The sequence below is a fragment of the Rhipicephalus microplus genome, chromosome X (genome assembly GCF_043290135.1).
Source record: "Rhipicephalus microplus isolate Deutch F79 chromosome X, USDA_Rmic, whole genome shotgun sequence".
NCBI lineage: Eukaryota > Metazoa > Arthropoda > Arachnida > Ixodida > Ixodidae > Rhipicephalus > Rhipicephalus microplus.
The window spans coordinates 300325243-300351336 of NC_134710.1; the positions used below are offsets into that span (position 1 = coordinate 300325243).

General features: G+C 42.2%; 1 protein-coding gene across 2 annotated transcripts; it reads right to left on the bottom strand.

The window, feature by feature from the left end:
* Positions 1–4040: 4040 nt before the first annotated feature.
* Positions 4041–22407, bottom strand: LOC142776205 (uncharacterized). Of its 2 annotated transcripts, XM_075879432.1 has the most exons (9): positions 22264–22407; positions 21612–21709; positions 21228–21410; positions 17892–17976; positions 12120–12269; positions 11823–12035; positions 8412–8586; positions 6894–6970; positions 4041–4338 (listed from the first exon to the last, which is right to left on the bottom strand). In XM_075879432.1, the coding sequence occupies exons 1-9, from the start codon at positions 22405–22407 to the stop codon at positions 4063–4065; spliced, it is 1401 nt and encodes a 466-aa protein (XP_075735547.1). In that variant the 3' UTR covers positions 4041–4062. The 2 variants fall into 2 exon arrangements, with proteins under 2 accessions (XP_075735547.1, XP_075735546.1); XM_075879431.1 differs by having other exon boundaries at positions 11823–12269.
* Positions 22408–26094: the final 3687 nt, after the last annotated feature.

Sequence of the window (26094 nt, forward strand, 5' to 3'; positions counted from 1 at the left end):
TATCTGAGCACAGGCATGCTAGTATTCTTACAAGTGATAATATGTAGAAATGTGACTGGCTCAAATATTTAACACATACATGATCCCCTGCTGTGGTCACTATTAAGTTGATTAATAAAACTTAATGGCACCGCTGACAGTGATAATTATTGTCTCACATTGCATCCTCCTGGATACATAGCTATCAGCAAAGGTGGCTTTACATACATAACTTACAGCGCTGACTTCTCTTTTTTAAGGAAAAACAAAAGGGTTAACTTTGAACACCCTCAACCTTTGTGCTCCTTGAATACAGCTACCAGGTGGCTCTCTGCAGCTCGCTTTTCAGAAGAAACAGAAGCCATGCGCCACTGATGTGCACCAGCAGTCAAATTTTTCACGAGCCAGCCTTGATGATGGGCTAGTCCAGACGTCTCCCACACTCTCTTCCTACGACGAGCATGTATAGACTGCGAGAAAAACAAAAAAAAAACAATTCACTGATGTGTCTGTTAGCGAAGCAAAATTTGGAACTCAATTTAGAATGATCTGGAACGTTTTGTTTTAAAAAAGTAGGATGTACGAAAACCAGACATGCTACAACAAAAACATCCTCAATGTTTTTGGCGAACATAGCTGCAACCTTACGAAAGAATACGCATTTTCACATAACAGATGTGTCACAAAATATACTTGAATAGCGCTCTGGCATAGTGCGTATACATGCCAATTCATTAATAGGGCAGTGCGTACATGACGGTATACGCTTTGATCAAGTATCCATTGGAGGTAACACGTAAAGTTATATTACGAATTTTAGTTTGAACACAACTAATGTAACTTTCTTTCGGCTGCCTACATTAGGACGATTATGTCGATAACATAGAAAATTGGTTTCACTAAATTACTAATGTCAACTGCTAAATTATGGCTGGTAATTCAATGATTCCAGGTGGCTAAAAAGGCAGTGCCCCTCACTCATCCCTAACATACCCCTCATTACAGGCTGTCTAATAAATAATGGGAAAAAATGTGGAAGTGCTAATACAACGCACCCATCTTGAGCTAAATACCATCCCAATAAAGCATGCAAGCTTCGGCAACGATCTCTAGTAACAAGAATACTGGAAGGCATTGGTCACCATTTAGCAATACACAATAAACGTTTGACGAGACTGATTTCTGAAGTTGTGTAATTGCGTCAATGCCAACAATTTACTGAAGCTTGTCATCTGATGTGAAGACAAAACAACATGCTGACCCTAGTTGAAAGCATGACTTTTTGGTCCCCACACAAAAGCCCTATTCACAAGTGACAAAGACTGTGCTTTTATTCGTGGCCAGTGTGTGGTTTTTCAATGTTTTCATGTGTGTTTCTGACCAGATCGGCATAAGCTTGTAATCTGTTATTAAATGCCATTGGAGGTGATGGCCTAAACTGTTCTTACTGTTCGTACAAGTAAAATTGCTTAGCAAAGTTTGAACACAAAGTTTGGGCGAGGCACATACAATATTTAATAAACCACCACAAATTAATGAAATCTAAGCATAGCGAAAACAAGCTGAATAAAATAAAATGTGCTCTACCGCATGAACTACTGATCGAATTAGGGCTCGCACAGTTGAGCTACAGTTATTCGGCCCCAATAAGCCATGAAAATTTTGTTCGGAAATACAGTTCAAGTTTAACGAACGGCTCAAAATTCATGGGTTCCGAACGCATCAGACAACCTATGTTGCGAGTTTATAACGTAAGCTCAGATTTGACTAAACGGGCTGCATAAACACCTAAGCGTACATACGTGCAAGCCTTGCGAGCCGTACCTAAGACGAGGCAGCATGCTGCACGCGAACTCGAATAACACGGTAGTTCAAAGATGCGTGCCGGCGTGGATGCATACACCGGCATACGTTCGGCTACCCGCAGCAATTTCTGATAGCAGTTTAAAAAAAGGGCGTACAACATATGAAACTTTTCAAACTGCTTTGGACGTACAACATATGAACCCGTTGACTCCTGTAGCACACAATGTGAACAGGCATGCAAAAAACAAAATCCTCAAGTTAAGAGATCCAAACATACGCGCCCCAGGCGTAATCAACGCTTACAGCTAACAAACGCCGTCTTCACCCTACAATTATTTACCCAAAATATTGGTCCATCGCGAGCAGGGCTCCCTGCCAACACCACTGCCGACAGAGGTGAGCACCGTCACTACTCGCACAAATCCGCCGCCGAATTCCCACTGCGCACGCACGCGCCATGTGCTTCACACACCGAAGCATGCTTGAATCGAAAGAAAAAGCTCGCCCACGCTTGACTTCCTACAAAAACGCCTTCATCCTGATGAAATGACACACACAAACAGGTTCGCTACGTTAAAAAACTTCACTTAACGCCCACATGTAACGAAAAACGTAGCATGGCGTTGGCGTCGTTATCACGCTCTCGGTGTTGACAAAGCGCCGACAGCAGGAATGTGGTACGTACCTGGCGAGTGTTCCAAAATGCGACGCCACACGTCCTCGCTTGAGTAGAGTTCATCTTCGTAATAGGCAGCACCGGCAGAACACAAAACACAAACGCAGCACGCAAGCACACCTCGAAAAATGAGAAAAAACAACGCAGAACCGACAAGCTGCAGCGCCCGACCAGCGAGCAAACACGCCCAAACATGAATTACAATTCCGGTTACAGCTCCGCAGACGTACCAAGGCGCAATAAAATGCTTTAGTAATGCGTTTATGTATGAAAAGTAAACGGAAGTATACATAGCATAAAAACAAAGGGGGCAAAATAATTTTATCTTCACAAAAAAACGAAATTCACGTGACTTTAGCGCGCGAAGTTTGAAACGCTTGCAGGTACAATGCATTTTTAACAAATGAACAACAGCGGTAATAATCACCTAAAACACTCATGTTCTTGAATTCTAAATGTACTATTGTTGACGCACACATTTACACACAAAATTTTATTGCAATGATTGATGGTGCCTATGCATAGGCGTGCCCACCATGGGGGAAGGGGGGCGGGGGCGACCCTTGGTCACTTAGGGGGCCATGTAAATCCCTATAGGTACACTCTAAAAAGTAAAGGAGGAAAAGGGGGGTCGAGGTTACTCCTTTAGAGGAGTAACTGACTTGCCACACCCATTGCACCATTTCGGGAGTAACTGCGACGGGAGGAACCGTTACTCCCCAATTTCAGTTGCTCTTTCAGAGAGTAACTGACTGGAGCAACTGATGCTCTGTCACTACTCCCATGGGAGCAATGGTTACTCTTGCTCAATACTCCTCAAAGGTGTAACGGATAGTCTTATTTGATACTCCCACAGGAGTGACGGTTACTCTTTCCCAATACTCCTGAAAGGAGGAACAGATAGTCTTCTTTAATACTCTCAGGGGAGCAACAGTTCTCTTTGCAATTACACCGCATGAGAGCATCCATTGCTCCCTTCCTAAACTCCTCAAGGAGGAACGGATGCTCTTGGTCAATGCTCCTATGGGAGTGACACTCTTTCCAATGGAGGAACAGATAGTCCTTTTCAATACTCCCAGGGGAGTGATGGTTACTCTTTAGAAGGAGCAATGGATACTCTCTGTCAATGCTCCTATGGGAGTGACGCTTAGTCCTTCCGTATGCCCCTGATGGAGTAACAGATAGTCTTTATCAATACTCCCCGGGGAGCGATGGTTATTCTTTACAAGGAGTAATATGCTCTGTGAATACTCTCACAGGAGTAACACTTGCTCTCTCTGAGTGCTCTTAATTGGAGCAATTGTTACTCTTTCCCATTAGTCCCGCAGGGAAGAATGGATATTCCACGCCAATGAGAGCGATGGTTACTCTTTCACAACGTTCCTCATCAGAGTCGCATGCAGTTGCTCATAATCGATGTCTCTCAATGTAGTTCATTACTTGTGCGAGTGCTCTTTAAGAAACCAGCCGTCAAGCTCTCCCAGCGGCAAATGAAAAAAAGTTTTCAAGAACATGATTTTCATTAGGTTGCGCCATGTCTGGCACAGAGGCTCCAGGAGAGATAAGAAATCCACATCTATTCGTTCAAAAAACTTTATTCATTAATGGCTCAGGGTGGTCAGTGTTACGCTGACTAGTGGTGTTGGCCGTAGGCCACTCTTCACTTTAAGAGCGCGGGATAGAACGTCAAACGTTCGTTGAGCTTTTTTATCAAAAACTATATTGGTAGCCCAGTATAGTGCCATCTGGGTGGAAATTGCTGCCAAGAGGCTCTTCTCTGCAATTTCGATGTCCTCCAGCCTCACAGCAAATGCATCAGATGTCAACACATTTCCCATGAATGTGACTGTGGGCACGTAGTGCGTCTTTGTGGGGTCCTACAAAAATAAAAAAGCACACTTCAACAAAAAACTTGTTGCTTCATTATTACAACAGCTCCTTTATGTAGGAACAGATAAAACGTAATGTTTTACGGCACACTGACAAATAAATGAAACTGAAATTAATTTGCAAAGCATGCTTCCAAACTAGAAGGAACATTCTTAATAATTCATAAAGCATTCGCACTAAGGCTACAGGCTTATCCACAGTTTAGTGACTGGTCTTGTTTACACACAACCCAATAATTCGTTCTGAAAAAAAAAAAAAGAAAAAGGTGTGATTCCACGTAAGATTGAACAAACCATGGCTGGTCGACCTCTTAAATTTTTTTCAGAATTTTATATTGTTGTTTGATCAGTGGAAAGAAGAGATCCGCAATTGGTTTTGCTGTAAAAAAAATTGTTCGAAGCACAGTAAATTAATAATGACGGAGAGGTGGGGTGCCACGCTTACTTGCTCTGCTGCTTTTTTCGAATTTGGCAATCAGTTACGCAAAATATAACAAAGCTACATGACTCCAATTTGTTTGGCTATATATAGGGGTACTGGCACATACAATCATATTTAGATTGTCTTTTAGAACTGCATTATCGAACTGCATTAGAACTCCATTTAGAACTGCATTATCGATGAAAATGTTATTGTAAGAGATTCCATTGAAGGCATAAAAAAATTGAGCAGGCATGGCATGCTAGCATGACAACAGAAACAACCCACAAGTAAACTGAGTGCGATAAGACCATGCAGTTTCTGGCCTAGGTGCCCTTAATTTGCAAAAACCTTGCACAAAAAACACTTTAGAACTATGTGAGCTAACACATGGCAGTGAATTGAAAAAAAAGATTGACTATATATATCAAGAACTACAAAATTATGCCTAAAAAGGAATATGCCATCAACAAAGCTAATAGTAAAGAAAAAAAGAGTTCATTATTGGCTGCCTACCCTGGAGTCTGCACAAGCGTATGTAAACCTATAAGGGGAGCCTATTTATGAAAAAAAATTAATCAAAATTAAAAATGGGCAGAAGTGCATAAAGCATGCATTCTCAAATCATGACAGGGAATCAGCCACTGTTCCTCAAATGAAAAGTATGCAAACCTCTACGTACCACCAGATCAACAAGTAATCTGGGCTTAGAGCCTAACAGGGAAACTTAATAAAAATTAGAGAAATACTGAACAAAAATTGGAAAACTGACTAAAATTCGTGATTATAATCAGAAGATGTGACTGTTCTGATAAACAGTTGATTTCCCATATTTTTGAACAGTTGCCTGTATTTTTCATGAATTGTCAACCCGTGGCGTCTGTGTGCGAGTGGAAACCATGCCATCACATTCGCCGAGAAACATGCAGGGCGCACGAGTTCCTGTCCTCTTCTCTCACTCTTTCCCAAAAGCACTGATGCTTTGCCTAGCTACTTGGCCTCGGCGGGGAGAACTGTTTGCAACCGCTGCTGTTCATACCGGTTCTAGGAACCGCAGGGGGAGATGAGCGAGTAGAGGGCCCGCATTGTTAGTGTGCCCATCTCGGGTGGGTATGACGTCACGAAACATCACCTCCTGTAGTGAACGGCGTGGCTGCTGGATGCGGTAGTAGTTTGTTAAAAACGCATTAAATTCATTATTTCCCTGTAGTTTCTGCCTGGAATGAAGGTTGTCCCGATCACTTTGAGGACCCCACTTCCAATTTGATTGAATATCTTGGTGGCCAAAAATTTGTTCAGTATCCCTTTAAGGACCATGTACCATACCATGAAACAGGAAATGGTTGGTAAAACATTAAGCTATTAGAAAACACCAGATTGGGTGAGACAGTCGGGTACTGCAGGTTGAAAGAAATAAACTTGGTGCGGCCATACAAAGAGTAAAACAAACAACTGGGGGCAAGAGAAGCAGAATGAATGCAAAAAAAAAAAGAGGAAAAGCCGAGAAGGCAGGGAATCACCTAGAGCGACAGAATTAGGGAGCTCACAGGGATGAAACTGAATCGGCTTGCTCAAGAAAGGGTAAATTGGAGATAATTTTAGAGCGGTCTTCATTCTGCAGAAGACACAAAAATAGGCTGGGGATGACGACGGTGGCACAGATGCCGTGCTTACATAGCATTACACAGGTTCTAAGATCTATGCTTATGGTGACACGAATAAAAACCATATCATGGCTCGCGATACACAACATCACATCACTGAATGCATCCTTAAGCCAGTTCGGGCTGCATAAAAAATCAACGTGCCCACTCTGGTCAGCTTGGAGTGCCAGTTCATGGCATTTCAAACAGTGGAGATACCGATTCATTGAATCCTATAAAAACAATGCAAAGAGTGGCTGACAGTGATGTAGCCTCCGAGCGGGCTACATTATGGCGGGCTTCTACTGTACTGGGTAACCTATGCATAAATGGTACGTGAAAGTCGTCTTGGACATGGCTGGTTGAAAGGCTTTTCAACAATTCACTTGCAAAAGATATAGCAAACATTTATCACAGATGGCAACTTCACAACTGCAGTTCACAGGGAAAGTAATATACAAACTATGAATTATACTCACAAATTTGCAGATGAAAGCATCCATTCTTTCCTTCACCATTGCCGGAAGGACACAAATAGCAGCAGTGAGCATCACCTCTGAAAAAACCGTGAGTTGCACTGTTTCAAAAAGTACTTAAATGCAAAAGCTACAAGCTGGATTCAAACTGCCATTTTAGCAACTCACTAGAAACATAGAGGCTGTAATGGTGTACATGACTGACTATCTTTTATGGGGTAGTCATGGTAACTACACTCAAACTTAGGAAGTATGCAGGGTCACCCAGCCAAGCGAAATTCACAGTCACGTGCACCACAGACCAGCTGGATACCTAATGTGAAGTGAGAAGGAGTAGACGTGCTTACTTACATCTACATTACTACACAACTAGTTTGTGTATTGCTATGGTGTTTAAGCAGCAGAACCTAATTCCCATTGGGGATAGCACTGCAAGACATAATATAACAAAATTTTTATCGTACCTTTAGAAGATGCAGTTTACATCTTCGTGCTTTCAGATGTGAAAAAAATTTTGGCACGAATTTTAATCCTTGCCATTGCCAAATGTAGAATGCACAGAAATAAATTGAAAACTCAAGAAAAGTATTGGAAAACACAGTGGCACCCATCTTGCCTGCTACGACCCCTTTAAAAAGACTAAAGAAATCACTTTGAACTGTATGTAAGAATGTTAAATTACCTTTTTTTATTAGTGGAGGTAGGCATTTTGTGAAATGGGAGTATTGAATTCATTCATGCAAAAATCCCATTGCAGTTTAGAAATTTTCAAAAACCGACCTCTAGTAATATTTGAGAAGAAATGAAATTCACCCACATTCAGCCGCGATACTAAAACACGGAAGAGCGTCACTGCCCTACTTCGTCAAGAATAAGTGAGCATCATTATATCGACCACCAACCAACTTCGTTGTTCGATATAATGATGCATTATATAATGATGCGTGCAGGCTGTGCTTGCAATTAAACGCACATGGCACACAACAAATACAGAACTTTAACATTCTGGTCTTTTGCTTGTGCTCATCTGTGCTTCAGTTTTGGTTCCATCATTGAACAAAACTTATTTTCTTAAATTTTATTTTATTGGTTTGAGCACAGAATGAACTGTATTTCAACCTAGCTTTAGCTGAGAAGTTCAAGCAGTGGTGAATGTATTGCACAAATAGAGGCAGTTTAAGATCTTCAGCAGCTGAGATATTTAAGCAATTTTTATTGCTTCTGTACATGAGCTCTTGAAATAAATTTATCTCTGTAATAGCTACCTGTAATCACGTCGTTGGCACTTAATGCCAGTTTCTAGGAGTGTGACATTGCATTTTCAAAACAAGTGCATATAGTGATAGACTAATCGAACGCATGCTCTGAGTCAACCAATGTAGAACTGTGCAAACAAATCTTGCCTAATACATTCAATTTTACAGCACCCAATTTGCTTGACGTAAAATCGGAAGAATGGCGCTACTGGAAGCTAGATACAAAGAAAGGTGGTAATGTTAGCGTAGAAATGTTTGAAATTACCCTCGGATGCATCTTCAGAGGCATCGACAAGAACAGCATCGAGGTCTTCCAGAAACTTTTGCATGTGACGTTTCTGTCTGGCTATTTTTACTATTTTTCCTGAAGCAGGCCCCAAGAATTCTTCCAGTTTCTCCATTATGGGCACTTTGGTAAGCAACCTGAATTCCAGCTGCACCTATAAAATTTTCATAAGGCATTTTAATGACGGTAAACCCTATAGACTTACTTGCATCTGCGGTACAACATTGCACAAGGTCACAGCACTGCAAAACGTGTAGTCAGGTTCACGATTACAGTAATATGAATAAAAATGCTGAAGATGATGTTAATCAGTTTTATGGGCTCTTGCAATGTGGCAAGACGGTTACTGTTACAAAAACAAAAATGGACAACCACACATTTGTAGCACCAAGCTACAAAAAAACTTTCATGGATTCCTCAACATTTCCATGGACAGAACAAAGCTTTCATCCTAAAAGATACACGAGGATTTCGGTTGAGCTTCGTGCTACAAATGCATAATATCTTTCCCTTTTAAGGAGTTGCAGAAGTGCTCAGATACGTGTGCAGTTAAAAAATATTAGGAAATGAGACTGTGCACCAGGTTATGAAAAAGGCTTTGAAGCATCATTTTCATACCTTGCAACAGTTTTCTGAAATGGGACATACTTTCTAAGTTTTGGATTTGCAGTGCCATCCACAGCACCATGGTGCTATGGATGTGAGATAAACTGCTAGCGAATGCATTTGAGCTGAGTATATTTATGGTTCCTTGGAACATACCAGACATTTGTTATTAGTGTGCTCAACTAACCTTGTTACTGTCTAAATTTTCTTTCTTTCTGCCGGTCTTCTTAATACCAGCTTTTTGTTAATTTTTCAAAAAGGCAAACAAAGCCACTTTCAAATACAGTTGAACCCCTTTATAAGAAATTTGTACTGAGGAGCAACTCTTGTCTTTTTATGCGGTGTTTCTTATAAGCATGGGTATCACTTATGCATTTTCTTATCAACACCTATTTCAATGTAGACACACTGCTGTCTCTTATACCAATTTCTATTTTAAATCAGTGTCTTTTATAAAAAGGTTCGACCTACTCCTACCAAGCACAAAAGGGCAATTTTGAAATAAAATGCGGAGGTTACTATCTGCCAGTTTCACAAGTAAAGTACATAGCAGGACATAATCTTCGTAAGTCCTGCCAAGGAATTCGATGCATTGAAGCAGCAAGTGACGAAATAAGCTGTTTAGCAAACAGATTACTCATTCCTGCCGCTTGGTCAATATAGCTATTGAAAATCTAGATGTTAGTAGCTTGTCGCTATGATGTAATATGAGTGACTATAGCCAAAAGTGCAGAGACAAAGGGATGTACATCAGTGACGCACCACCAGTTGTGTCATAAAACAAGTATACTATAAAATTTTAATATAAGCAAGGACAACTGCAGACTTACTGCAAAACCTTCAAAAATACTTTATGCTGCTCTGTACAGCAAGCCAAATTAACATAAATTATCAAAGCATGCACCTTGCCAATTTTGGCACACATTCGCTTTCCCCTGAATGGGTGTGCTGCATGCACTTTAGTTGTTCTTTTACAGCCTCAAAATGAATCACATAATGCCAATAAAATAGCATAAATTTACCATGTTTCTGTGGATGATGCCACTCTAACCTTCCACAGTTTAATTTGAATTTCCATTTGTCAACTAGATTGTGGCTGAGTGTGGCAATGCATGTACTAGAGAATAGCTTTAAGATGAGCTGGCACAGGAGCCATTTTTTTAGACAACTGCTTTCAAAGTCACTATTGCAGGGCATTCGGCCATCTCCTACAAACCACAATGACACAAAACAATGCCAACAGTGATATGTTGTAGCTACCAAACATTGGCAAATAAGGCGACAATCTCGCAAAGGTATCGTGAAGTAGTGATCACTTTGGCTGCCGTAGCACTAGACTTTCTACGGTATTACACCAGGCACTCGAACAACTGACTGATTGTCATGAGTAAATGCACCAGGCAATGTTGCAAGTTTTATTTGACCCTTTTACTGTCACTAATGTACCAGTAAGTTCATCTTGCATTCACAAATTAGTGCTGAAGCACTAAATTGGCCTATTTGGCATAATCCTAGTGATTCCACGATTTCTTGAATCAATATACAAGACTATCAACAAAAGCACATAGATACTTCTTAGCATGGTTTCCATTATGTTGCCATGGCATGATGAACGTTATTTATAATTTTCCCCCGACATATATTTGACGTTTACTTGAGTTTCCCTCAACATATGTTTGAACACATAACCATAGGCCTGCACATGGAAAGCGGGTCACAGGGGCCAGCCTAGCTCACCTAGTCACCTAAGGGAAGGGGGAGCAAAAAATCTTCCCCATACGTAGACTTAGTAGGGTTGAGGGCCACTGCAACGAACCTTTGGCCCCCTTTATGGGGAACCCTGTAAACGCCTATGCATTCACGTTTCAGTCAACAAAAATGTTATTAGTAAATGACAAATGTGGATTCTGGAACGTGACAACTAAAATAACTATATTTGCTGGAAATGCAAATTACCCCAAACTAAAACGCGACAGGCGACTGAAAAATTCTCCAAACAAATCGGCAGAAAAAGAAGCCCGAATCCTCCTGTTATAAGCAGAACTGGCAACTCTAGATTACAAATCCAAGAGTTGCTCTGCTATCTGCCAAAGGTTTGCAGTTGTTGCTTCGTCTTTTATATTCTCTTTGTGCGACTTCTATATTGCGTCAAGTTCAGAGGCACTCTCCATTGCTTCTTTGATGAACTGAAATATTACTCAAACACTGCTTTCACTCGCTTCATGCTATCAGTAGTAGAAAGGATGTTGTATCCCCTTTCTGCCCCATCTTGACGTCACAACAAGCGATTTCTGTGTTTCGAGCTTCCCTGATATTCCCTAAACAAGCAGACTCTCGGGTTGTGTGTTGGACAGAACCACGCAACAGTAAAAGCAATAAGTGTAAGCAATGAAATAAACCATACAGCTCAGCAATGCTAAATTATTTTCATTTTTCCTGTTTTTTCACATCTTAGGTGTACTTTTTACACTTTAATCAAAAATGTACATTAGGGTTTTACTGCATTCTTGTTCAAGCCATTGTACATATGCATCATGTTAGCATAAAGTGAACAATTCAAACAGTCAGTAAATAACATTTCAATAGTTTATATCAAATAAACTGCAGAATAAAAATTTTGAAAAGCTTGATGAACTAATAAAATACTTAGAACAACTGTACAACAAATAATTGCAAAACAAACATCTCAAGAATGGATGGATGTGGCCGAAACAGCAGAGCATGCTATTTCCCTGGGCACTTTTTAGCCACTTTCGATTCATGAATGCACACTGAAAAACTTACGATGGAGCCGATTAAAAGAGCAGGGTACTTCTTAATGATGTCATCAACAGATGGGCTGTCTTGGGACACCCACTCCCTTCTGCTTGGCAAAGTTCTGCTCATACAGTCCTCAATATAGGCCATGTCGGGCCTGGCCTTTGCAACTTCTTTCGTCATTGCCAAAACGTGACCAGCAATGGTCTCGGCATCTTCTGCGTCAGCCAAGACAGCTGCCTGAAAGCACAGATAAATTTTGTTGGCCAGATGGCAAAGACAAACCTGATGTCTGCAGGGCTGTGCAAAATTTGAAATACGTACACTAGGCCTCTCAGTGCGCCGAGGAGCAGTGCACTCGTCCTCTGTAGGCTTCTTCTTCCGCGGAATTCTTTCTGTGTTCTCCTTTGTTAATGCCTTCATTTTCTTCCTTTCATATTTGGCTTTAAATCTTAGAGCTTCTCGCCATGAATCCTGTAAAGCACGAGAGAGTTACTAAATATGTTATTTAAATAGGTAACTGCAATCATGTGATCATGGATCGCCTCACACACAAAAGTATGACTGGCAACAAGTACAAGGAATGAGTGCCACTGCAGCAGCTGTCATCACAGTTTGGTTGAGTGAGATCACATAATAAAAGTATTTCGGAAAGTTGTTATTGATTCATCCCTTTTCTTTTGAAAATAAACATTGCTCTAATCAATAACTTATAACAGAAAATATGAAAAAAGAAATTTACCTCCCCGGCACTTCTGTTCTGCTTTTGTTTTTATTTTTTCTGACCCCACAAGGGTACTTATTGAGCTTAAAGGGAAACTACACTGAATGTTCTGCTTGTAACTTCATTACTGCAGTTTAAGTGATTAATAATGAGAATAGATGGTGATGATGCCAAGAAAAGTATAGATGATGGTATTAAAAGTAATTGTAATGTAAATGTGACAAAAGAAAAGTGGACGAAAAGATACCTTGCCACTGGCAGGTACCGGCCCAAAGGCCTTTGAATAATGCGTCCGATGCTCTACCACTGAGCCACAGTGGTGGTCATCCCCCCATCCACCTTATGGGTATACTATATGTGTATTTAAACGTGGGAGGGTCAGTCAGTGTTGCCCATTGCCACTACAATGAGTGTGGAACACTCTTCGATCCGTGCCGGTGGCAAGTTATTTTTTCGTTCACTTTTATTAACATTTACATTACAGTTACTTCTGATAGCATTCCCTATACTTTCCTTGGCGTTGTTGTCTGTTAGTTCTTGGAATAATCTGTTTACAAAAAAAATGAGCCCTTAAGTTTACACTTCTTTCCTTCATTTCTGCAGTTTGTAGCTTTGTGTCTGGACATCCCAAAATTGAATCATTAATGCTCAAATGCATTGTATAAATAATGCTAGCATCACTGAATTAGAACAATTTTATGTCAGTTCAAAATGCTCCCCTAAATACCAACAAGCAACCAGTGTCCGAGAAAGAGAGAGTGCGAGATAATGTGCATTTAAGCCATGGTGTTGTTCTCAGTTATAAAAACTGGGCCCCATGTGTGATAAACAATGAAACGATGCCAGTGCTAAATATGTGCCCCCTTCCCCCCAGAAAAATAAAAAGAGCAATCCTGGCCGAAGCAACAACTACCACATTGAGAGCAGCGTGACAAGACAGCGTGGGGAGGTGACAAAAAATAGTCCTTGCCAGATTTCAGTTGGTGTATTGTGCACGCGGGCACTGCATGACATCTTGTGATGTTGACAATACTCGCTTTTCTTTCGAAACATCACATGGAGCTCTGTCTCTGTCATATTAGTGGTGATGTTGCGAGTTGATGCAAACTCAGATGCGCACTCTTGCTTACTTTGAAATTAAATTAAAATATTTTAACGGCAACATTTCTCGCTAATAATCACTAAGAAGTGCTCACGCATGCAGGACTATCGCACACATGCACCTGAGTTTCAAAATTTGGTCTCGGGGGTATTTTAGGCGCATAATTATAACTTCCAACACTATGTCTGCTCTGAAATCGGATTCTAGTGCACAAAATATTTTCAAATAGCTTATGCCAGAACATGATTATTGTGTTAGAGCATATTTAAGGGGAGACGTGGCAATGGGAATCGTAATTTGGTCAAAATGTTCAGTTTTTCAATTATTCTTTTCTGCAATCCTGAGACCATGTGTCACATCATAGTGTGATTTTAGACCCAAATAAGCAGTAAAAGTTGAGAAACAAGCATTTCACTAGTGGGATGTCGTCAAAAAAAGCTATGTGAAAATTGGGCATAGCAAGATGCAAATTTGAAGCTCTCCCTTGGCACAGTGCCACCATATTGGCATCATAAAGAGGACAAATTGGAGCTCTAGATAGCCACAAAGATGCATTTCTCCAATGAAAAATAAAGCCAGTTTCCTTCAGAGTTCCATTCTATCAACTTCTAGCTCCAAAATCTTTGGGCTCCATTTTCTCAGCTTTCAATTTTTTGAGCAGTTGCTGTCAGTCATCCCTATGCCATTTCACAACAAATTAAGCTATAGCCATTCCGTTTTTTGCACTTAGATTCTCAAACATGGGTGAGTGCGGTAAAGCTGTCCATATTTGTGTACACATCATACGGACTTTTCTAATTGGCTTTTTATAAAAGTTGTTGGTAAGACAATATGTCTGGGACATTAAAAAAATTTGTGTGCTTATTTAAATATTAAAAATAAACCAATAGCATTATGGCACAAAATGAAGCCTTGTGAATATCCTTATGCAAAAATTTTGACAAGCTTATGTCTAATTAGCTAATTAATATTGGGATGACAATGAGAGTCTATCAAGTGTTGTAACTCAAGAGGTACATTAGATAGCTCAAAACCGATTCCAGTTATGATATCAGCACAACAAATGACATCTGCATGCCGAATTTCATCCCTTTGGCCTCATAAATAAAGATAATTTTCATTGCCACGTCCCTTAAAAGGGCTGTGACAACAATTTTGAAGTGCAGTTATTTTTTTTTTTGCAATAGCTTTCTGGTGGCCAATTATTCATACCACAGTCCATTGATTGCTGCAGTTCACAACACATAAGTAGTGTGCTTATTGTCAGCTAGTTGCACCTTCAGTTTGAAAGAGCTAAGAGAACGACAAGCCGCCGGATGCAACTAACACCATCTAGCATGTGAAATGGCACACACATAGGTCGGCAAAGATGAAGAGCTCACATACGCTCACTCATGAAATATATTTTGCCCTTGGGACTCGCTCGGACTCAGAGACACCAAAACTCAGACTAGCGCTGTTTATCAGTCTCAGTGAGCCAGTGAGTCCATTTGCATGCAATTGACTTCCTTGAACTTTGTGTCAATGCTGTTTACCACTAATATCTCGTGTGCTCTGTGCCTTACTTGACACCTTTCGATCTCGTTCCTTGAAATATGAAATATTAGCGATCGCAACTCGGTGAGAATATTTTTATTGAAAGAGATGACTCACGTGAAATATTTTTATCGAAAATTTCTAGGAATCCCCACTGCCTGTTGACTTTTCGATAGCTCACACCTCTGATCAATAAATATTGAGCTGGCGTGCAAATGCTGGTGCTTTGAAGTACTATGTGCGAGTATAGGCCTTATGCAAAATCGCTGCCATCTGTCCGCCGTTGTGTGCATAGCAGCTATGTTAGAGGCTCCACATGGCGCAGTACACACAGGCTCACGTGTGTTTACGTAGACGTATCGACGAGAGGCGTGTATTGGCCCATAATCGCAATGGCAACGTATTGCTGCGTCTCTTGCAGCACACATAGAGGAACTCTGAGTGCTGAAGAGAAAAAGGTAAGCCGTAAACTTTGCCCCTTGTTTTTTTTTTTTTTTTCCCCAAGCTGATGGTTTTTTTAGCATGAGCTCCGGCTACTGCTCTCGAAAATACGTGTTTGCATTCTCCTTTCTATGCAAGTAAGACGAGCCATAGCATTTGCATTCGTGTTCCCGAAAATTGTTGCGTGCCAAGGTAAGGCAGTTTTTGTAATGTTCTCGCTAGCAACCATTTACCAAGTGACGGAGAAGCTTATGTTACACGCTGAAGTCACCTTTATGCAATTAACTTCATCACAGCTAATTGCGTGTGCCTATATTTCGTTGATGTGTTTTGTTTATTATGTTTGGGTAACGGCACATGCTCAATTAGAAGCAAGTGCATGCCATCGGTTAGTGGGATGACTTGCGCATGACTGCGTACATTTTTCAAGCATGCGATGTGCTCAGCACATGCAATGAAACGTAGGCACACACAATTAGCTGTGATAAAGTTCGTTGCATGAAGGTGGCTTCTGCATAAGTGTATGAGTCGCCTTAACTTGGTAAACAGCTGCTAGCGGAAACATTGCAAAAACTGCCTTGCTTTGGCATGCAACAATTTATGGGAACACGAATACAAATGCTATTGCACGTCTTACTTGCATAGAAAGGAGAATGCAAACACGTATTTTCGAGAGCAGTAGCCGGAGCTCATGCTAAAAAAACCATCAGCTTGGGGAAAAAAAAAAAAAAAACAAGGGGCAAAGTTTACGGCTTACCTTTTTCTCTTCAGCACTCAGAGTTCCTCTATGTGTGCTGCAAGAGACGCAGCAATACGTTGCCATTGCGATTATGGGCCAATACACGCCTCATGTCGATATGCCTTACATATACATACGTCTATGTAAACAAACCTTCTTTCAAATTTTTTTGGGACATGTGCTAAATGTGCATATATTTACAGCAACCAAAGGAATAAAGCCAGTTGATAGTTTGCGCTCTTTCCGTTTACGCTTTTTTACTTCCTGTGTTTGTTCGATTGTATGTGCAACATTACAAACCACAGACATGCACCAACTCGCCCAGCAAGAAGTTGTTCTTAGTACTGGGATGTTCCTTTTTTCTTTCTGCACTTCACCACTAAATGAAAAGCAGCCACTGTGGTGCGGTGAGCACAGTTTGAATATGTTCTACTTTTTAGTGCTCACTGAAAAACACAGTGCATACACACTAAGCCCTTGTGGTGCCACAGGCACACATATGGGCTGTTGCACCCCATCACCCATAAGCAAGCACAAATTATTGTTTTAGCATATTGCGGGACTTTTTTCCCTATAGCAGGTGTTCTCTCTTCTGTGAAGACATGAACGGCACCATATCAGGAGATCAAAAACGAAGCACTGATGCAAGATAGCTGCTATAGAGCACCTTCATTTAGCGACCAAAAGAGGAAAACTAAGCTGTTCCATGCACCTCAACTTTTTTGTTGAAGGGACACCACCTTTTAAAGATTAAGATGGAAGAAAAACAAGACAAAGCTCACAACACCTAAGCGAAATCACCACAGCCATGTTGTTTGGCATGTTGGCGTTCCTTACACTGCTCCTCATTACTCACTAAACCGAATGACACTGCTTGGTTGTTCCCTTTGTAAACGGAATGACCTGCAGGCTCACAACACATGTTCAACATCACCTGCTGCACCACGACTCAGCTAACTAGAAAAAAAGAATGGTGCAGCACATGCACTTTACATGCTGTCTTGCAGCGCACAAGCATTTTTGGACTGCGAACAATGCTCTTAGTGATAATGCATCGTCACATATGAAGCTCTCCCTTAGTTTCATGGAGGTATTTAATGACCGAAAACGTAGTGGATTCTGACTTCTTGGTAGACTCACTTGATGGTGTGAAGGCAGTGCAGCTTTCTAACATTACCTTTCCTCACATCATGAATACGTATTCATGTAATAAAGTGCCGTTGCTATTTTTTAATTTTTACTTTTTTAATGAAAATGCAATGATTCCAATCAGAAGCAAAGTTAAGCCTGCAGATTTATCATCACACAGGGACCTTGAGGGCGAGCAGCATTTCACTATTGAATGTTGCATCGGCTAATCATGTGTAACTGCCTGTCCCAATTTAGAATAATGGCTTATAGAACAGGAGGAGCCATGTTCAATTCTGAAATTCTTGCAGAAGCTATCTTTTTATTGTCAATGACTGATTTCGCTTCACTGTTGGTCCTTAAAAGCAGGCATTTATTAGACAAGCTTTTCAGTGCAATCAATTCTGCAATAATATGTGAACTCACATAGCCAGTCCCCGCTACATCAGCCAAGTTAGGAAATCTGGTGATCAAAGCCCGTGCTGCCTCTGTGTACAATTTCCCAGGGTACCTAGCAGGAAAAAATATTTACAAAAGCAAGAATGTAAGTTACTCACTAGCAGACCAAAGCTTTATCGAGAGATCGATAAAGAAGAGTATGAGGGCAAGAGCCCCTTTGATATGCAAAGAATAAAAATCGCAACAGTTACAATTGCAATGGCATTGCATTTCTAGAAAATAGGTTGCCTTTAGCCAAGTTTCTTTGTGGGTAATAACTGCAGAAAGTATGGCTAGAACAAAACATCAGAAAGGCATTTTTGGATAAGTAATTGATTGATATCTGACGTTTAACGTCCCAAAATCACCATATGATTATGAGATACGCTGTAGTAAAGGGTTCCCGAAATTTCGACCACCTGGGGTTCTTAACGTGCACCGAAATCTGAGTACACGAGCCTCCTGCATTTTCGCTTCCATCGAAAATGCAGCCGCCGCAGCCGGAATTCCATCCTGCGACCTGCGGGTCAGCAGCCGAGTACCTTAGCCACTAGACCACCATGGCGGGGCATTTTCAGATAAGTAGAAATCCAGTGTATGTACAGTTGACTCCCGATAATTCGAAGTCGCTTAATTGGAATTTTCGGTTAATTAGAAGTCAAGAGGTGTTCCCGTCAGTTTTGTATGCAACACCATAGAAAAAAATGCTCAATAATTCGAAGTTGAAAGCCCACAAGATTGGTTAAATAGAAGTTATTTTTTAATCTAGAGCCTCGAGGCAACCGTTAGTTTCAATAAAATGCGCAATTTTTCAAGTGCCAGAACAACTACCGCACTGCTGTCGTCACCATCGTAGCTGTCCGCAGCGCACTGTTGTGGACATCGTCGTTGTGCGCAGGGCCACAGTGCATGAAGCGGCAAGATTGTTCAGTCAGCACCGGCGTGTCGAACGTCGAGCTATCCCTTTCACTGTCAGTCTTGTTCTCTCGTCTCTGCTTGTGTTTCGTTGACTGTGTCAGCTGCGCGTCGCAAGTTATTTCCTCGTGTTCGGCTGGCCACGACGTTGAATAATGGCAAAACGCGGCTCGTACCGAACACTTGATCTGGCGATGAAAGAAGTCCTGAAAGAAGTAGAGCAGGGAGGCCTTGCCAAGCAAGACATTGCACGGAAGTACGGCATTAAGCCTAACATGCTCTCGAATTTTATAAAAAACAAGCAATCAATAATGGATGCTTTTGCAAATTACAAGTTTAAAATGTCACGGAAGCGAATGCGCACCGGCGCCTACCCGGATTTGGAGAAGGCGCTGCTGATTTGGATCAGAGAGGCACGCAACAACAAACTTCCTCTCAGTGGTGAGGTCATTCCAGCGAAAGCCTCATCTCTTGCGTTAATGTTGGACATCAACGACTTCGCTGCATCGGACGGATGACTGACGCGCTTCAAACAGCGCCATGACCCGATTTTCAAGAGCGTGTGTGGAGAGAAGGCGTCAGTCGACCAGGAAACATTTGCAGCATGGAAAGCAGAGAATCTTCGCGGGTACCTTGAGGAGTATCAGCCGGAAGACATCTTTATCGCAGACGAGACTGTGCTTTTTTATCGGTTGCTACCAGACAAGACTGACGTTTAAAGACGACGACTGTGCTGGCGATAAACGTAGTAAGGAAAGGGTGTCTGTTATGATTGCCGCAAACATGACTGGCACTGAACGATGTCGCCTTCTTGTGATCGGGAAGGCCGCTAAGCCTAGGTGCTTTAAAGGCGTCAGGACCCTTCCTGTCGACTATGCTTCTAACAGAAAGACGTGGATGACGTCCGACATTTTCAGGGACTGGATAAGGAAACTGGATCGGAAGTTCGCATCATCGAACTGCAAGGTGTTGTTCCTTGTCGACCAATGCAGTGCCCACATGGACGTACCAGCCTTGAGTGCCATCCATCTTGCGTACTTGCCCGCAAACATGACATCTGTGTTGCAGCCCATGGACCAGGGCATAATCAAAAATGTGAATGTCCTGTACAGGAAGCATCTCATCGAGCGCATGATTCTGTGCATGGATAAGTCCTCGCAATACGAGGCGAGTTTAATTAGTGCCATCCACATGCTAGCGCGAGCGTGGGGCTGCGTGAAGAATGAGACCATCGCCAACTGCTTCAGGGCCTGTGGTTTCGTGGCAAATTCTTCGGGAGAGGCTTCTTGTCCGCCGGTGGAAATGCGAAGCGAGCTTGACGACAGCATTGTTGACGCCGCTCTCGGTGACAGCAGCTTTGACGTCGTCCTCGGTGACCCCTGCTTTGAAGATTATGTCGCCGTGGACAGCACAGTCAAAACGTGCGGTGCACTGACGGACAGCGAGATTGTGCAGATTGTTCGGCCCCACGAAAGCGTTCATCAAAGCGACGACGAAGATGACATTGAAAGCAAGCCACAACCGAAGGCTGCCGATGTAGCTGCGGGCCTCGCTCTCGCGCAGCGGTTTTTCACTTGGGAGAACAACGCTAAAGAAGCACTTGGGCACATCTACGCCTTCCAAAACCTGCTTTCCACTGCTAGATTCGGCAAACAGAAGCAGACGAAGATGACCGACTACTTTTCGTAAAGAACTGCCGGCTTTGAACCTAATAAAGATGCCATGTTTTTGTGATTTCTGCCTAATTGGAAGTTCGTTTAATTCGAAGTTTTTTGCGGTTCTCGGGAACTTCGTATTAACAAGAGTCGACTGTACCAACAATGCAACAGGCATTGAAAGGCATCATAGAAGCATCTATATTGTTCGTATACCTGTTGTTGGGTCTTATACAAAGTTTTCAAGAGTCATCACAGTTTTCTGTGCTGGCTACCACAAGCAGGCTGAAACCATGATCTTTTAGCTCATTAAAGAATGTCAGTACAGATATGGAGGGGGCACTGGCACTACTTTGATGCCACTGTTTTCTACTCCTTGCATTTGAGCGAGACTTTATGCAGCATTCCAACCAGCTGGTACCTTGAAGATAGTGACCACAATGATGTAAACAAAAACAATATATATTTAATCACGGGAGGAAACAAGTGGGCATTGTGACTACTCCATGGTTTGTCACCAAGGGGTCATGCTTCATTGAAGCTTCCTTCAGCTGCACAGATGGCACTATGACATGTCAGATATTTTTTCTAGCATTTGAGTGCTTTTTCTGCAATTTTTTTTGTTTATTCACCATGGATGTCCCCCCCCCCTTTTTTTTTAACCCACGAGAGCGGGTAAAAGATGAATGTGAAGAAAAGTTTCAAAGCACTTTCAAACAGGATATTGCACAGTATCTACGTAAATATTACTCACATGTCGTATAAGTACAAGTCATGGTGAAGCCACTGTAGTACTCGAGAGCGACCTACGAAGTACTGCCCTGGCTGGTGGCATTTTACCATCCAGGCAATGTCTGGTGGTACATCTGGGAGGCAGTATGCACCGGTCCGTGCTGGCTGTGACGGCTGTGCAGACTCTTCCAGAACATCTGCTATCCTGTAATAGCAACACAGAAACTGCATTTTGTCAAGCTGTTATGAAAAACCACCTCACCCTTTTTTTGTTACAACTACCAAGCTAAGAGGCTTATCCAATTGAGAGGTCTGTTTTAAATGAAAACTTTAGCCACCGTTTTTCTCAAAGCAGTGTGCAACAAGCAGCTTGTAAGTGTATTGCTAAAGATGCAAAACTACTCACCGGACTTGGCTGGTCAGTCGGACTTTTATTCTCGATTTATTTTCGATCACGTCCACTTCTGTAATGTCGACAAAAACGTCGAAGTCTTCGTCGAAACGCTGGAAAAATAAGAATGCCAGAACTCAGAAGGGCACTACATAACACACGGATAAAAAATTTGGAAGTGTCATGGTTGCAATGTTGGCCAACAAAGACCTGCTGTTGCCACAAGCATTCGTGCTATTTACATGTCCCGAATTCCCGCCACAGCAAGTGAAAAGCGCAACATTTAACTGTATTTAATAAACACACTAAATAAATTTGACTACTGCCAGCGTCGGCTACACATACACGTGCAGCCTCGCTAGATGCCGAACACTACTGGAATCGACACCTAGCGCGATCTCGAAGTAGGATTCCCTACTCAACAAAAATACCTTCCACGTTTTCTACGATTAAAGAAGTGAGGGGTAAATTCGGTGCAGCAATGATTGTCATCGAGGCTTAAATTGGGCGAAATTTAGCAATAACATGTAACTTAGCGCTGTCGGGTTTTTCTATAGAATGGACGAAGCAAAAAGATGCAACACAAAGCTACAGTAATCGATGACAAACGCTGTGGCAACCACTGCAGCACGACGACTGTAGAAATATATAGAAAGGAAGGACTCACCGTCAAGCCTATGGCAGAGGCGTCAACTTCTGAGAACATGTCCAACCCTTTCAAGTGTTCAATTAAATCCCGCCCCGTCCACGGCTCGTCGAAAGCGACGGCGACATTTCTGTCGCCGTATGTAACGAGGCACTTCGATTGCATGGGGCGACAGCGGCGCAAGACAAAGAATCGTTTTTAAGCCAGCCGCGGCACATGCACTCGCTCAAAAATTCATGGCCCCGCTACGCACGTGCCTCCTCGTTGCAGTTGATGTTGATGGCGCAGCGGCGGCCGATGGATGGATGGATTGATATGGCTGTACCCTTTAGATCGGGCGGTGGCTGACGCCACCTAGCCGGAATACTTAGTGAACCACAAACTAGAGTTATCTTTTTTTTTTCCTTTAAATAGTGAAGTTAAGGTCTGGTACTTTACAGTGACAGCGACGTCACACGGCCATAATTTTTTTAAAGTATGTTTTAGTTTAAAAATAAACAGACAGTTTCTTATTCCAACCGTTCCAACCATAATGCTGTCTAAGGTGCCTTGAAGTGTTACTATTTGACAACCGTGCTATTTGACCAACCTTCTCGTAACGCGTTTTGCTATGGCGCCTGCACACATTGAATTTGGCATGATCATGGGCACGCTGTACCACAGTATTAAATACAAATCAGAAGCCGTAGCAGTAGTGCTAATACGACTGCTGATTGAATTATGGTCCCTGGCAGTATATTCTAGGGGCCACAATTCACTAATAGATCTACTGATTTTTTGAAATTTCCGCCGATTCAGTGTACTGCTGTTCGGTCTTTTTTTTTTACAAAAATGAAAGGAACTTCCACTTTTTTTACTAAGTATTAATTAAGACATTAATGTGTTACTACCAGTCAAACAAGAAATTTCTTTCATGGTAAAATTCTCAAGCTAAGCGCTACTTTTGATTGACGAGTCATACACCTTCATACAGTAATTATTACAGGAAGCTGCTCTATGTTATGAGCAAATATCGGGAAGTAATGAGACAGCGATATGAACGCACACCACACCCAAAATCCACGGAACCACAAACAACAAATCTGGCTCTCGGGCAAGTATCGTCTCTGGAATAAAAGAAATGCGTGCCACTAACCCCATCGAGTAGCATGTTGTATGAGCCAATTTCTCCTCGGCGACAAAGCAAGGCACGCTCTATCACTGTAGTGATTTGAGCAGTCTGGTCTTGCTGATCGAGATATTTATCTTATCGCTGCCTAGCTCCTTGTCCTCTCTGAAAGCTTCAGCTAGCCGCTGGCTCTGAAGCCTAAAATATTGCACCTGAGTCCACAGAGAGATCAGGAACTTCAGCTAGGAAGACCTATATGCTTTCTAACTGGTTATTAAAGCTGTTATTTGCAAAGATACAGGACGACATTATCCAATGGACGCTATTTGCTATGGCCTGTGATTTTGACCTTGCGCACATGACACATATATGACTTCCACCACATCACAGATTTAACATGCAGCAGTCAGTGCTAAGCCGAATAAACATAACACGAGGATCAACACAAGTGCTTTTAGTGTGTTGTTTGGTGTAGCCGCATCTGAAACTGAACTGCGCATGTGGTGCATTATTCTTCTTCACATTATTCGGCACACTATTCTTCTTCACGACACCTGTCTTCCAATTTCGTTCACGAAAGCTTAATGGAGCTCATCTTCCTAAATGCGAAACATTTCTTTGCCAACTGCAGGCACTTCAAAACGTTTCTATCTATCGATCGATCGTACGTCTGAATGTTCTCGCGGCCCCAAGCTGTTTAAGGATGTACTTGCTTGGGCGAGTTGGTAGCTATTTACTAGTTGTTACGTTATTGCGCACCGCTTATGACGAACACTTGGAGTCAATGACTAGACGGACACAAGCGCAATAACACGGTATTTTACGCGGTGCACAATAACGTAGTAACGCCTGTTTAACTTGGTATGGAGCAAAATTGGTATGAAAGGATAAGAGAGAACATGAGAGCGTGAAAATGCTGTCCCGTACGTACGTGGTCAAACTTGTGCGCGCCACAGGTGATAGTTTATATCTACCCCGGATACGGCAAGGACAGACATCGTAAACTGACATCGACAGCGTTTACCCGATGAATATAAAAAGTAAATGTCAGGGTCCCAGCAGGAATTGCACCCTGTCACAGAGCCACGTACGCCATGTCTTGAAAATGCTCTGGAAAAAGACACGATGCAGGTGTAGTGCTGGGGCAACATCAGTTCTGTGTGGTTGTAGTGCTAGTTATCTAATTTCATAAAAATTCAATAAACATTATTTGTGTACTCCTAGGGTACGTCTATGTTACAGGCGCCATGTCGCGTTAACGTCAATTGTGGTTCCAGTGTTCACTCTGTTTTTATAGCAATGCAAGAAACATTACATTAGCGTTACGTACGTATGATATCCGCATCATCGCACCGTGAGGTGCACTTCGTTTCAATAATGCTGACGTCTGCGATCTATAAGTGCTGACGTACTCTCGGAATGTAATAACATAAATTACTCAGTGTAATGAGAAGTAGACGCCAGTGTAATGGACATTCCTGGTCTGCCTACGATATGTGTCCACAGCTACTCGTAACGCTTGCCTCACCCCCCTCCCAACCCCAAAACAGTTGCTGGCCGGCTGCATGCGAGTACAAGGCTGTAGGTATCCCTTGTTTATATATCCTGCTCACGTACGGCTCATGTCGGGGACATTTCCTTTACTATTTGTTAAAAAGTGCAGTTTTATAAAAATGACCTTTATAGGCGCTGAATTTGGCATTCCTAAAGCGAGAGCAAATAGCGGAATAAAGAGATCTACTCATTTTTCGAAGACATATTCTAGCAGTGTATAGGTGTTCTGTGTTCTAGCCACTTTTTTTTTTTTTTTAAATGTGTCGTGGCAACACTGAGCCACCTTACCCATCCTTACCCGTGTTCACTGCCCGCGTGTGTCCAGGCGTTGTTCACGACGACTACAGCGTTCGTTTGGTTCCTTCATCCGTGCTGCAGCAAAAAGACAGCTTCTTTATTCTGCTTTCAGTGGCGTGTTTCTCCTGACTCGTATTTTCCATGTGCCGGATGTCTACTATGATGAACTTATTCACGTTCTCGCCTGCTAATCTTACGAACACCTAGGACGTGTGGCTTTCCAGCGAGCAATGTTCTGGTGATTTGTGGTTAGAACTATGAATGCAAAGTACTGTCCGAGATGCCCGTTTTTCTCTTACCAGCTGGTAAGAGTGATAACGCACATAGGGTTAGAGCACAGCGGAGAGCCGAACTTCAGCGTGATATGCGGCATCGAAGGCTGCGCCAACACGTACACGAACTTCTCCTCCTACAGATCACACCTGTATCGTCACCACTCAGCCGTGCTTGAAGAAAATGGCAGCAATTGCCATCAGCGGTCGCTCGAGCGCCCAAGGGATCGACGGAGCACTGAACTGCCGTCAAGCGAACAGCTTCGGCACGAAATGGACAGTGCGGATATGCACAGTGCTGAAATGAACGGCGCCGAACTGCCAATCTTTCGCGGCGGTTATTCGCATAGGAAAACTCCTGTGAGGAATTTGCAATCACAGCAGACTGCAGCTCCACGTGACCACTTTCAGCGCTTTCTGGAAAAAGTTAAATCCACCATATGGGATTTCTTTTTTTCCATCACTACAAAACACAGCTTGCCACATGCTGCAGCTGTGAAGATATTTGCCCAACTGAAGGAGGTGTTCGAGCTTGTGCTTAAGGCTTATGGTAATGAATTTATGAATGCAATGGAGACATCAGTGATGGGTCCTGAATTGCAAAATCTTCTTGGCTGTTCA

Coding starts and splice junctions, on each gene's coding strand:
- LOC142776205 (XM_075879431.1), bottom strand. CDS start 22,407: ATGCAATCGAAGTGCCTCGTTACATACGGCGACAGAAATGTCGCCGTC. Junction 21,710..22,263: donor CCTCTGCCATAGGCTTGACG/GTGAGTCCTTCC, acceptor TTATTTTTCCAG/CGTTTCGACGAAGACTTCGA. Junction 4,339..6,893: donor ATGCTTTCATCTGCAAATTT/GTGAGTATAATT, acceptor TTATTTTTGTAG/GACCCCACAAAGACGCACTA.